The 15,217-nt window shown below is 32.2% G+C and overlaps 1 protein-coding gene across 1 annotated transcript in view; it reads left to right on the top strand.

The window, feature by feature from the left end:
- The window catches only part of pic (DNA damage-binding protein pic), a 49,874-nt gene that overhangs the window by 15,534 nt on the left and 19,123 nt on the right, over positions 1-15,217 (top strand). The window contains 5 exon segments of the mRNA XM_076453986.1: positions 3,921-4,079; positions 6,165-6,365; positions 10,517-10,695; positions 11,403-11,511; positions 14,009-14,187. Coding sequence (XP_076310101.1) covers positions 3,921-4,079; positions 6,165-6,365; positions 10,517-10,695; positions 11,403-11,511; positions 14,009-14,187 — 827 coding nt within the window.

Raw genomic sequence — 15,217 nt, 5'->3', positions numbered from 1 at the left:
AGCAAAAAGTTTTAACTTCTCTCTCTCTCTAAAACTGTTTGCATGCACTTTTGCTGCCAACGGGGTATTCACCCTGATCCTGAAGTCCGTATCGGTGAAGTTGTGCTACCTGTGGTCCCTGAGACAAAGTTCTTGGGGCTTATTTTTGCCCATAAGCTGACCTTTATATCACAGATCAAGCAGCTACAGGTTAAATGTACAAGAGCACTGATTGTCCTCAGTGTCCTCTCTTCTACCACTTTGGAAGCGGATCGATGTTCTATGCTGAAGATATATTGTACCCTTATTCGATTGAAACTGTTATGGATCACTGGTCTAGGGCTCTGGCAGGACCTTGGCCTTGAAGATTCTGGACCCTGTTCATCATCAGGGACTTCAGCTCTGCACAGGGGTTTTCTGCATTTCTCCAGCTGGGAGCTTATACATGGAGTCTCATGAACCTCCTATACACCTCTGCCATTTGCAGCTGTCTTTACTGTATGCTTCGAAACGTCGTTCCTTACCAAAGCATCCCATCTTGGATTGTGTTTTTCTTCCTTGCTGGTCCATGCTTTTTCAGAACAGATTATCTGCCATTGCTCCTTTGAGCCTTTGTATCCAGATGCAGTTGGATGAATTGGGTCAGTCCTTGGATAACATTGCTGTGTACACTGGTCAGCTCATCCCACCATGGCTTATTACAGCCCCCAAATATGACCTTTCTTTAAGTTATCTGAGAAAATCAAGTACTTCTGATGAATAATACTGTCTGTTATTTGCTGAATATTTTTCGAACCATCCTTCTATTCCTCTTTATATAGGTGGTTTGAAATCAGGTGACTCTGTGGGCTCTGCCATTGTTTGTTGTTGGTCAGTGGTTGCGTGCAGAATCCCCTCTGCAGTTTCTGTGTTCACTGCTGAACTGTATGCCATTTTTCTTGCCTTGGATCACATGGAAGTTAAGCAGTACTCAAATTGCACTATTTATACTGACTCGTTTATTTCTCTACTGGCTGTGGAATTGCTTCATGTTTGTTCTCACAGATATTTAAAACTGACTGACCCATTTCTCTTTAACATTTACTTCTGTCCAGTTTTTCTGGATACTAGGCCATGTTGGTATTTGCAGGAATGGGCTCACCTACACCACAAGTAAATCTGTTTGCTCTGGCATTATCTATGCTGTGCTTGTTCCATACATGGACTATGGTCCTGTGTTCAAGGCTCTGCTCTGTACCAGTTGGCAATTGACTTGGAGTTAGCAACATGAAAACAAGCTTTTGGACTTTGATCATCTTGCTTCCATAAGAATTGGAAAGAGGAAGTTGTCCTTACTAGACTATGGCGTTTTTCACTGTTTTTTAACTCATCGGTATCTTTTATTTGGGACTGATGCATCAATGTGTTGTCTGTGTAACACTCAGGTTACAATTAGCCATGTTTTACTGTCTTGACGTCATTATGATCTCAATGATGGCACCATTTTAAACATGTTTTGTCCAAGGATTTATCCACAATGTTAGACAGTGTTATTGGCGATGGTGACCTTAGAAATGTTTTTAGGTTTTTAAAGGTCATTATTCTTTTTTAATGCTGTTTAAGTTTTTTAATTTATACATTAGATCTTTTTTTAATCAAGAATAAAAGTGCAACTAATTCGATATAATATTAGAAAATGTCTGTGATGTCAAATAACTTTAAACCAGATCTGGAAAGACCAACTTCAGGTGACTAACACTGCTGTTTGAAATACCCATTAGTCCTCCTGGCAAGTTATAATAATTAAAATTTTGTCACAAGTCTTTTAAAACCTTTGTTACTGTACTTTCTGAAAATGGCCATGACGTGAAATAACTCAAAACCATGATTGGAAAAGCCAACTTCTGGTGGCTAATGCTGATTTTTGAACTTACCTGTTAATCATCTTTGCGAGTTATGATAATTACAATTATGTTGCAGAAAGTCCTTTACAACTTGTATTACTGTAGTTTTTCTCTTACTGCTGTAGACTAGATGTAAAAATTGGATTTAATGGTATTTATTTTTTTACTTGAAAAATTAAATTTTGTTTTACGTCAATTTCCTTTTATGAATTTTAATAATTTTACTTTAATTTTAACTTTTTACTGGATGTTTGGTGCAGATAGCTTAGTTGGTTTGTGCCATAAAAACACCAACCAACTAATCTCCATGACACAATCCTTATCATAGCCAGCACTCTCTCCTCATTTGCACTTATTAATCATTTTGAGATTGGTTAGAAATTTTGTACCAGTAGAGACCAGTGTTGTTGAGAAAAGCTATTTTGTCAGAAGCAGTAAGAATCTATTAGAAATACATTTTCAGTGGAGTAAAATGTAGAAAAATCAAAGTATTCAAAGAATTAAAATATATTCCATTTATTATCATATACATGCCACATGATGAATAACCAACATTTTTTATAGTACACTTTGATTATGGATAAAAACAAAGTCCAGGTGATCTGGACACGCTTTACTTTACATTGTATAATGTTCACCTTTTTCTCTTTGTTTGACTGTTTATACCAGTTTTGCACTTTATTGGCAAATGTTTAACATGTTAATTTTTGTTGATCTGCTTGCGACTACAGAGGGTAAAAACTTCTATTTAATGCCATGGGAAGACCATAGTGTCATTTTGTTCCCAGAATACTGATTATTTCAATAAAGAGAATTTATCAGAGCAGTTTGTTATATATGAGTACATATTTTGTAATAATACTACATGGATGGTATGATAATATCTCATCTTGCCTATCATTTCCATTTATATACCCATATAAACATAAAAGTATGAATTATCAGACCTGTATTTAATGCTTCTAGCCACTCACTATGCTACCATCTGTGTACGTTTCAAACAGGAATATCACATTGTTGGACATGCACGTTTGTTATGAGCATGTGCATTCTCAACAGTGAACATGTTAAGTCTTAGTTCTTTCTCTAACATTGAAAAAGGGCTGTGTATGGGAAACTGAGTTATTATTTCTAAAAATTCATAGTTATCAGTTGTGTAAAGTAGAAAAATGGTTAATGTTCCTGAATTAACTGTGAGAAAAATAACACTAAGTTACAAAATTTTTACTTTTTCTTGTTCCTGGGCAGAAAGTGTTATTTCCTAATTACTTATGCATAAATAAATGGAAAAGAGCTATTTTTCTCTTCAAACTTTGCTTTTGTGACCTGGGAGGGTATAACAAAAACATGATGGGACACTATTTGGGGGCTGATACATGAAAGTGATTTACATTACAGTTGCCAATCTTGGGAAACTACTCACTTCTAAATATTTTTGTATAACTGTAGTATAAATACATGTAAATCTTGATTCATATGTTGTTTTATTTAGACCTTCTGTAAATAAAAATGTGCAAATTTGCCCATTTTACGTAGAAAATAGGTTAATTTCTAAAGTTCATTATCCATGTCACAGAAGCAAAGTTTGAAGGGAATAATGGCCATTTTCTGTACTTTTACAACATAAGCAATTGAGAAATAACACATACTATCCAGGAACAAAATTTGTGTTACATAGTGTAATCTTCATTGCTAGCTATGGATTGAAGATACTTATCTGTGAGAAATTCATAAGCATCAAGACATTTCAAAATTATCTGTATAAGTTGAACTGTAACAGTAATTTACTTTGAAAGTTAACAGAATATGCCATATGTTATATATAAATTATGTCTCTGTATTTTCAGTAATTTTCTGTTAGAAGACTTGATTTATATAACCAAATTGAACTACTTTAAATTTAATATTAATGATTTTAGGGGAGAAATTACTTGAATGTTTTAATATATGAAATGTGTGAATTTGTTTTTAGTGTAAATATTTGGTACATAGTGTAAGGGGGTTTAATTGATACGTTTTGGACATCCAAATGTAAAAAATTAACATTTTTCTTTGCAGCAAAGTACTATAGTTTGTTATGGAAAGGTGGATTCTAATGGCTCCAGGTTTTTGCTAGGGGATATGGCTGGAAGGCTCTTCGTACTTCTTTTGGAAAGGGAGGAAAGAATGGATGGAACGATGCTAGTGAAAGATTTGAAGTTAGAACTACTTGGAGAGGTAATGTGTTTTAGATTTAATATTTAAAAAGTTTTATAACAAACAAGTTCATTCATCAATAAAGTGCAGTTTGAAAACAAAATGTTTATTTTTAATGTTATTGGAAAGGTGGTAACTACTTTGATCATGCAGTGGCCCTAAACATAGTCTTAATTCTCAGTGTGTCATATCAGTAACCAAAAGTCAGAGTCTGTTAGGTGAGATGGTGATCAGGCTGATGTCTTAAACAGATTGTATACAATATAATTTGTATTTAAATTGAGGCATAGCTTGAAATCATGTCTAGTCCTTACAGTGAGAGAAAAGAATTAAAGACTTAAATAGAAATAACAATGCATGTAAAACTAATAACCAGATATCCATCTAATTAACATGATAAAATTTTCACTTTTAACATGGGTTTCTGCAAGGCATAAAAGTTACTACAACAAATAAAGTGTTATTTACAACTCTGGGATCAGTCTTGTGAGGTGGTGATGGATTGGAACATATTTAACAGAGTTAATACCACTTGATATGAGTGCTGAATTACATGGAATTAACCTGATGGTAGCTAACTATTGATCTCTTGTTATCAATTTAAATAAGGTAAATCATAATTTGGTGAAGCCAAGCATACCGTGCATTTGCTCTGTTTACTTCAGTCTGGGATTAAGGCTATTTGAGTCAGTTTGATTTTCTCTTTTAAGTAGTTGTTTAGACTAACGAGTTATCTGAAAGACATCACATGTAGTTTTCATCAGTGATTGTTTATGTTTACACCATTTAGTATGAGTGATATTTTGAATTTCAAGTCAGTCTTTGAATCATCAGCTCCTCAGAATTTCTGCCAATTAAATCTTGTTCAAGAAGACTGCAGCTTCTAAGATTTTCCTCACTAAGTGTAAGAATACATGTCTGTATTAATGGATAGATTCATATCATGTAAGTTTATGACTGTAAGAATTAGAAAGGTGATAAAATATTAGTTCTGCATGGGTGTTGTTTTTTGGGTGTTGTTTTTTAGTGATATCATTTGTACATGACTCATGCATTTATTCAATTGTATTACACCCAATGCAACATTGGTTACACTTGGACAACTAACATTGATATTTTTAAATAAAGTAAATTAATTTTAAATTATTTCTGTTTCACCTTTCATCTTGTTTTGTAAAAATTGTGTAAATTTCCTCTTAAGTTTTTACCTATATCAAACAAATGACAGCACACTTGATGGAGCCAGTAGATTTAAAATTCCTTCTTCATTTTTGTCAATTGTTTTTGAACTTAACCTTAAAGTAAGACTTACAAAAATGAACCAGTCAGAACTTAGAGATGAAAAAGAAAGAGTTTGAAGAAATTATCCTCTATAGTGAGTTTTGTTGCCGAGAGATTAGATTTTTCCCTGATAATATAATTTTGTATGAAAAATTAGAAAATTACATTTCATATTTCTGAAACACTTGACACATTTTATGGCTAGTTAGATGAAGTCATCATTTGTGTACATAAGTAACAACTCCCCTTTTGGGTATTATAGTGTTTCACAAGCATTGTTTGATTCAGAAAAAGTAAATAAAAGTTTTAATACGTTTGTATATTATTATGTTAAATGCACAAATAACAAAAATGTCTATCGAGAAGACCTTAACACAAAAATACCAAACATTAGAAAAACGTAAAAAAGAAATATAAATAATCATGGGTTTTAGTGACAATAAGTTTATGTATTACATTTCTGCCACAGTTTGAAATGTGTGGATTGTTATTTTTGGTAATGATTACTTACTTCTTATGGAGTTTGTAACCCTTTAGTTTAATATTTAAATTGTTCAGTAATTTTTAATTTTCTAAAACAACAGTAAGACAAAATGTTTTTTTTTTGTTTTGGTTTTTTTTTTTGTAGTGAGGTTATGGTCTAATTTTGTTTGTATCTGTGTTGGTGGTTAACATTGATTAAAACATTTTTTATTATGGAATAACAGTTTGTAAGTGTTTGATTTACCTAGAGAGTAGTGTAGTGTATGTGGGATGGTCTTTGTATGATTTGGCCTAGGTGTGTATAGTACTTGTTAACATTGATTAAAACATTTTCTATGACAGATAACAATTCCTGAGTGTTTGACTTACCTTGACAATAGTGTAGTGTATGTGGGATCTCGTCTTGGAGACTCACAACTTGTCAAACTAAATGTTGAGGCCAATGAACAAGGCTCTTATTTAGAAGTAATGGAATCCTTCACAAACCTAGGACCACTAGTAGATATGTGTGTGGTTGATCTGGAACGTCAGGGTCAAGGTCAGGTAAGGCTGTAAATTTGTCTTCATTTGGATTATTGCTATGCAAGAGTCAATGTCATTGTTGTAGATTTTCAAATAGAGATTAAGTTTTATAGGTCACGTTTTCTTTCTGTTGAACCATTGATTAGTTCTATTTGTAGAAAAGTTATCTCCAAATTATCAACCTTGGTGCCAGCATCTTTCATCTCTTGATTGTTCTTTAATTTTCTACCCCTTTTAAGACAAATCTTGTAACTCTTGGTGTTGGCCATTGTGGGTGTTGTGCTTGTTCCTATTTCATTCAAAAGAAGCCTTGTTTAGATTTGACACTTTGGTGTCATCATCTGAAAGTGCCTGTTTTATTATTCCAATGTTAAGTAGAATGAGCAATATTTGTAATTATTAGTATCATCAACAAGAGAGTTAGTTTATTTTTTACAAAATTAATAATAGAAAGTATCATAATCTGTATGTACATTGAAAGAAAATATGAATAATTTTTTAACCAAATTTTTACATTTGATTTCAAGTAATGTTTAAGCTAAAGCAATAAATGAAGTGTTTTTATTAAGTTTTGTTTGTGATAAATTTTTTTACATTGTAGGAAAGAATTTTGTTGTGATCATAAAATAAGTATAGTTAATACTTTATCAGGTGTTTTAACTGAAATTTGTACTAGTGCAGGTGACTTGAAAAATTACACAAAAAAAAGCTATTTAAGTGTACACTTTTAATAAATTTGTGTATGTTTGCATTTTTGTAAAGTCAGACCAGGAGATGTATCAAACTTGAATCTGCAGTGCCCAGTTTAATAAACTGTTAAAATACATTACTTCTAGGTTATTTAATGAACTTTTAAATATAAATCACAATGAATAAATCAGAAACAATTTATCACTGGTGTGTCTGTATTCAGTGTTTTTATGGTAATATATAAATTGTGTATACAAGGATAAACAAGTTGTATTTACTCTGATTTTTTTCTTTGTTTTTGCAATTTCAGTAAATAGGCAAACTTTTTCCCTTTACCTTATAAATAACTAACAGATGCCTGTTGATATGATTCAATGGTAATTTCCCCAAAAATCATGATAAATAAATATAAACTGTGCAGCCAACCCAAACTCTTGGATCATAACTTACATTAAATAGAATTGTCTAGTGGGCTGTTTGCAACTGTTTTGTCATTCTGTGTATTATTTTGATCAGGAAAATTGAATTTCATTTGCTTCAAGCAGAGGAGAATGATTATAATGCATTGTTGGTAAAAATGTTTGAGTTTTGATGTAATGGGTGCATCCATGACAACAGATAACTCAAGTTCACTAAGTAATTGTAAGTAGTTTTTTCCACTGTAAGTTGTCGTTCCTTGTCATTTTACTGGATGCAAGAAAAGACTTTTTTACATTTGTTATTTCCATAAGAAGTATCAATGGGGAGGTATTCAGTTCAAATCAATTTATTTGACATGGTACAATAAAATCTTGAATTGATATAATACCATCATGAACTATCTGTACACACTCGTGATGAATATAATACCAACGTGAAATATCTGTACACTCATGATGAATGTAATACCAATGTGAAATATCTGTACACACTCGTGATGAATGTAATACCAATGTGAAATATCTGTACACTCTAGATGAATGTAATACCAATGTGAAATATCTGTACACTCTAGATGAATGTAATACCAATGTGAAATATCTGTACACACTCGTGATGAATGTAATACCAATGTGAAATATCTTTACACACATGATAAATGCAATACCAATGTGAAATATCTGTACACACTCGTGATGAATGTAATACCAATGTGAAATATCTTTACACACATGATAAATGCAATACCAATGTGAAATATCTGTACACTCGTGGTGAATATAATACCAACGTGAAATATGTTTACACACTCGTGATGAATATAATACCAACGTGAAATATCTGTACACTCATGATGAATGTAATACCAATGTGAAATATCTGTACACTCTCGTGATGAATGTAATACCAATGTGAAATATCTGTACACACTCGTGATGAATGTAATACCAATGTGAAATATCTTTACACGCATGATAAATGCAATACCAATGTGAAATATCTGTACACACTCGTGATGAATGTAATACCAATGTGAAATATCTTTACACACATGATAAATGCAATACCAATGTGAAATATCTGTACACTCGTGGTGAATATAATACCAACGTGAAATATGTTTACACACTCGTGATGAATATAATACCAACGTGAAATATCTGTACACACTAATGATGAATGCAATACCAATGTGGAATATCTGTACACTTGTGGTGACTATAATACCAACGTGAAATATGTTTACACACTCGTGATGAATATAATACCAACGTGAAATATCTGTACACACTCATGATGAATGTAATCAAATGTGAAATGTACATACACACTCATGTTGTTCCTCTACTTGTACATATTCTTCATTCCTGCTCCATCTTTAAAACATATCTTTCATTCAGTTAATGGAGAGTGTCCAATTTTTGTTGTGAAATTCCAGAAGAGAAACATTTTTGTTCTTAAGTTTATTTTTCCCAGATTGACTGTTCAGCACATACCAAAACTGATGAATTGATGTTGATAATTGTATGAAATTATAGGAGATAGAAAAAAATGAAGTAACTTTTCATGTAATGTATTCTTGAAAATAAGAATTTATAATATACATATATAAAGATAAGTCATTACAGACAGACATTTGACTATTATATATTAGGGAAAATTAATACATTTTGTTAAGGTTGAGTAAACAAAATCACAAGGAAGGACTGCATTAAAAACAGCAAATCCATAACTGACTAATTATATTAGTTTGTTATAATGTAACAAACAAGCCAAAACAAAACTAAATTGAACAAAAAACCACTAATTGAAAAGATCCCAGGAAACAAATTATAATATGGAATTGTAAAATGTACCATAGGTTTTGGAGGTGATTGTGGAAATAGGACCAACTCTGTAGTAAGGATACACTGTTCATTAGTCTTAACCTCCATTCACCAGTCTTGCACAAGAAATAAAAGAGTAGCAATAGATATAGAAATTAGGAGAGTGGGATCTGGGTGCTCTAATCCACAACGTCTTACATCTGTATTACCCTTCACTGTCTGCAGACATTTGTTGGAAGGTGACTACTCTCCAAAGTTGAAAAGGAAAATTAATTGAAATAAGAGTAAGAAAAAAAGGAACTACCTGGGGTGCATTTTGTAATCCCGCATTATACTTGTATCCATGGATTGTTTCACTTCGTGCAGCATTTTTGTTTAATTTATTTTTCTTTTGGCTTGTTTTTAAGTGATAACAAATTAAGATATATATATAAACCAGCCCTTACTGTACTTTGCCCAGGTACTACCTGAATAGAGGGCCAATTTTTTCTCTATTTATGGATTCTGACTCTGTTACTTTTGTTGCATATGTTTTGCTGCTTGTGATTGGCAATGACAATTGTTTTTTTCTTTTTATTCACATTTTACTCTAAGGTACATAATCAGCAACAGAAATGTTTATGATACTCAACTCTCCTCCCAAAATAATTTATTATTGCAGGATGTTATGGATTTAACTTTTCTATTCTATAAAAAAGTTAGTTTTGTTTATCAACAGTCGTTATTGCATTTGATGGATTTTTATTCCGACACCACCTCTATAAAATACACACAGTTTTTTCAGCTGTCATTTTCATTTAAACCAGACCAGAAATTCAGTCCATCTTCTGTGGAAAAAATTAGATTACAAAATTTTCATTGACACTAAGTATTTGACATCACAGACATTAAACCTGTGTACAATGATTCCATATTCTTATAAGCCAACTATTACAGAGGCTGAAAGGCATGAGCAGATGGACAGAAACTTAGCTTCATATATTAGATGTGAAACATAATAAAGCATTATCATCAGACTGAATATCTGTAGAATCAGCTGATGATAGTGGCAGAACCATTGTTAATTTTAGTTCTTTGATAAAAGAAATTAAGGAAGGTGAAAGCTAGTTATTTGTATTATCTAAAACAAAAATTATTTTAATTGTATATGTAATTTTCTGTTACTACTAACAGCAATATTGAGTAAGTGAGTTTCTTGATGTGATACAAATTTATGCTTTTCTCTATTTGGCACAGCTAGTAACATGCTCTGGTGCATATAAAGAAGGATCTCTACGTATAATCAGAAATGGAATAGGAATCCATGAACATGCTAGTATTGATCTTCCAGGCATTAAAGGAATTTGGCCATTAAAAGTCGATGCAGCCACACAATATGATAATGTTTTGGTTCTCTCTTTTGTTGGCCAGACAAGGTAATATATTGTAGTAACATTAGTATTTAAAACTTTATGTTTTTAGAAAGTATGTACTAAAGAGAAAGTGATTCAGTTTGTGAAACAAATATCATTTTTATAAAAGTCTGTAATACAACTCTAGTTAAATTGTTGTTAAAAATTATTTGGTTCTCGGGCAGCAATATTTTTGATGTGTAATTAATTTTCTCATAACAGGTCTAGGAACATGTGTTTTAGCTCTAGGTGCTTGTCCTATACATTGATGTATGCTGGATTGTCATATGCGTGATGAAAAATGGTCTTTATTGTATAAGGATCTGTATGATGTTTCTAAACTTTCAAATTAAACTTTTTTAATTACAGACTTATCTGAATGAGAGAAGAGAAATGTAATTTAAGGCATAAATGCACAAGCAACATATATGTATATATAATGTTGTAAAGTATGACTGTCTGGAAATAGTAGAGTTGGCTGATTTACAGTAAATCTGTCCCTAATATGAGTTTTTCATTGAGAAGATTGCATGAAAGAACAGTTTGAGGTAGAAAATCTATATGTAGGCCTAAATCATAGTCACCTTCATGATGACAATGAAAAAAAAACAAATTTACTTTGATTTTGAGTTGTTATGCATTCTAAATGGTGAGTTATAAGAATCCCACATGATTTTTGTAAGATGGTGTGTCTGAGTAAGGTCCTGTTTTGATTTCTTTATTATTTATAGAATACTGATGTTGAATGGAGAAGAAGTGGAAGAAACTGAACTTCCTGGTTTTGATACTAGTCAACAAACATTTGTATGTGGAAATGTTAAAGGGCAACAGATCATACAGGTTTGTTGAAAAATATCAAAATTGTTTTAAAAAAATATAGTTTTTATAATATGACCATAACCATCAGGCCTGCTATTGATTAACATTCTTTACTGTGCATGTAATGTGGTTTTAGTGACTCATATTCAAAATTTTATTAACCTGCTTTTGGTTTGTTATAACAACCAGTAGATCATAAAGTATTAGCTAATAATCTATATTTCAATAATATTTAACTTTTAAATTTAAATTTTACAATGTAATATTAAAGAAAATCCAAATTTTTTCATATTTTTTATGTTTATCTTATTCTTATTTTAACTTCCCACAACTGTCTGCAGGCAGTGATGAGTGATATAGATGTGGGATGTTGTGGGTTTGAGCACCCACATCTTACTTTCCCAATTTCTAATTTTCTTATGTGAGACTAGCAAATTGGAGGTTGTAACTGATAACGTGTACCCCACCACAATGTGGTTCCTATTTGTGCAGTCACCTCCAAAACCTAGGATAAATTTTATAATCCCATGTTGTATATTGTACCCTAGGATACTTTTAAAATATGCAGCATATTTTGTTTCATGTTAATGTGTTTTGTTAAATGGCTTAAAATTTTATGGTTATAGTATAATTAATCAGAGGTTGAGGTTTGCTGTTTTTAATGCAGTCCTTCTTCATGATTTTGTTTATTTAGCTTCTTTGGATGTAATTATTTAATATCACAAAATATATATATACATATACACACTACATAGCCAAAAGTATGTGGACACCCCTTCTAATTAGTAGGTTCAGCTATTTCAGCCACATTCATTGCTAACACATGCATAAAATCAAGCATACAGCCATGAAATCTCCATAGACAAACAGTGGGAGTAGAATGGGTCGTACTGAAGAGCTCATTGACTTTCAACATGGCACTATCACAGGATGCCACCTTTCCAACAAGTCAGTTTGTGAAATTTCTGCCCTGATAGAGCTGTCCCAGTCAACTGTAAGTGCTGTTATTGTGAAGTGGAAATATCTAGGAGCAACAACTGCTCAGCCTCTAAGCGGAAGGCCTCACAAGCTCACAGAAAGGGACCGCTGTGCGCTGAAGTGTGTAGTGCATAAAAATCATATGTCCACAGTTGCAACACTCACTATCGAGTTCCAAACTATCTCTGGAAGCAACATCAGCACAAGAACTGTTCATCAGGAGCTTCATGAATTGGGTTACCATGACTGAGCAGCTGCACAAAAACCTAAGATCACCATGCTCAATGCCAAGCATCAGCTGGAGTAGTGTAAAGCACACTGCCATTAAACTCTGGAGCAGTGGAAATGTGTTCTCTGAAGTGACAAATCATGCTTCACTATCTGGTAGTCTTGTGGATGAATCTGAGTTTGGATGTCAGGAGAATGCTACCTGCCTGAATGCATAGTGCCAACTCTAAAGTTTAGTGGAGGAAGAATAATGGTCTGGGGCTGTTTTTCATGGTTTGGGCTAGGCTCTTTAGTTCCAATGAAGGGAAATCTTAATGCTACAGCATACAGTAATATTCTAGATAATTGTGTGCTTCTAATTTTGTGGCAACAGTTTGGGGAAGTCCTGTTTTTGTTTCAGCATGACAATGCCTCTGTGCACAAAGTGGGGTCCATAAAGACATGGTTTGCCAAGGTTGGTGTGGAAGTACTTTACTGGCCTGCACAGAGCCCTGACTTCAACCCCATCAAACACCTTTGGGTTGAATTGGAATGCTAACTGCAAGCCAGGCCTTCTCGCCCAACCTCACTAATGCTCTTGTTGCTGAATAGGAGCAAATCCCCACAGACATGTTCCAAAATCTAGTGAAAAGCCTTTCCAGAAGAATGGAGGCTGTTATAGCAGCAAAGGGGGTACCAACTCCATATTAATGCCCATGGTTTTGGAATGAGATGTTCAACAAGCACATGGATGTGATGGTTGGGTGTTCACATACTTTTGGCCATGTAGTATATATCAAATTGTTTTAATTAATTTTGTATACAGCATATGTATTTTACTATGAAATAGAAATGTGTGTAAAAAAAATATTTTAATTTCAATAATTTAAATCTTTCTGATTCATCGTTGTTGCTGATTAAGTGAAGATTCAATGAAAACTGAGGACTGTTGGAAACTATGGATGTAATAAAACATCTAATTACCATCACTAATCTGTAGTTTAAAGTAGCATAGTTTTGTAAATATATATTTATCAGTAGAATTTAAGATTTATCCATTGTAGTTTGAATTTAAAAACTATTTGATTAATTTTGATAATGAAAAATAAAGTATTAGTTAAGAAGGACAAGATTTTTCTTTCTTTTCTCTAAATTTTATACACATTTTGGTGAAGAAGAGTTCAAAGAGATTATATTTTGTTTAAAAATAATTGTGAAACTCGTATATTTTATTAATAGAAGTCCCAGGTGTTTTTTCTGATCTATCTTTGTAAATGTTAATATTCTGTTTATTATCCAGTTACAAGTCCAACTGCTTTGTTGTGTAATATAGGTGACTGCAGCATCTGTTCGATTAGTAAGTAGCAAGACAAGAAAGTTACTCAATGAATGGAGACCTCCAGCAGAAAAGAATATAAGTGTTGTTGCATGTAACAACAGTCAGATTGTTTGTGCTGCAAGAGAAAATCTTTATTATCTAGAAATTCTTGATGGAAAAGTGAAACAAGTTAGGTAGGTTAGTAAGTGGTGAATTTTTAATAATTTTGAACTTAAAAGACAGTTAAATATATTTTTTGTGCTAGACTATTACATACAGAAGTGTAAATATTCTCTGTTTTAACAGTGTCTAGTGGAAATGCTCAGTAACTAACTTATGTCAAAGTGCCAAATGTTGTTTATAAGACACTTCAAAAATAAGTTATTTGAAATATTTTCCAAGTCTATTTTACTTGTGTCTAGTAGAAATACTTGGTAGACTTATGTCAAAGTGTTAAATGGTGTTTATAAGGCACTTTAAAAAGTTATTTGAAATATTCTTTACGTCTATTTTACTAGTGTCTAGTAGAAATACTTGGTAGCTATCTTATATCAAAGTATAAATATTGTTTATATTGTACTTAGAAAAGTAGTTCTGTAATCAAAAGTTTTTTGTTTTTTGCTTGGTGGTATTAGCACCAACTTTTAGAATTCTCTGTGTGCATATAATTCTTTTTGGAAAAATTAACACACCAATTTTGAATAGGCTGAATATGGCTTAGTGGTTAGTATGCTTTACTGTGGAGCTGATATTCCATAATTCATGTCTTGTTAGAGCCATATAAATTATTTATCCATGGATGCATTATAAGATTGAAGGTCAAATCCTGTTGTTTCATCTGTCAAAAGATCACTGTGGGTGTTATTGATTAGCTGACTTCCCTTTAGACTACCACTTAAATTAGGAATCCAACAAGTATGCCTACCTAAACATTGCTTTTAATTAAGAACTAAATTATAAACTGCAGAAAGGTCTGAGATTTGATGTATCTCCTTCCTTATTTTTTGTAAAAATCTTGATATTTCAAAACTACTGAATCTAATTACAGTGAGTAATCAGAGCTAATTAAAAATTATTTATTTCAATACTTTATTGCATACAACTGTCACTATAATTACAAGTTGAAGGTGTAATAAAATTTTGTAATTTTATTTCACAATTTCTAATTTAAAATACTCACAACATTAAACGACACTTTGAAAAGTGTTTTAGCTGTACACTTTC

This window comes from Tachypleus tridentatus, chromosome 9 (assembly GCF_004210375.1).
Source record: "Tachypleus tridentatus isolate NWPU-2018 chromosome 9, ASM421037v1, whole genome shotgun sequence".
NCBI classification, from domain to species: Eukaryota; Metazoa; Arthropoda; class Merostomata; order Xiphosura; family Limulidae; genus Tachypleus; species Tachypleus tridentatus.
This window is presented reverse-complemented; position numbering and strand designations above follow the sequence as displayed.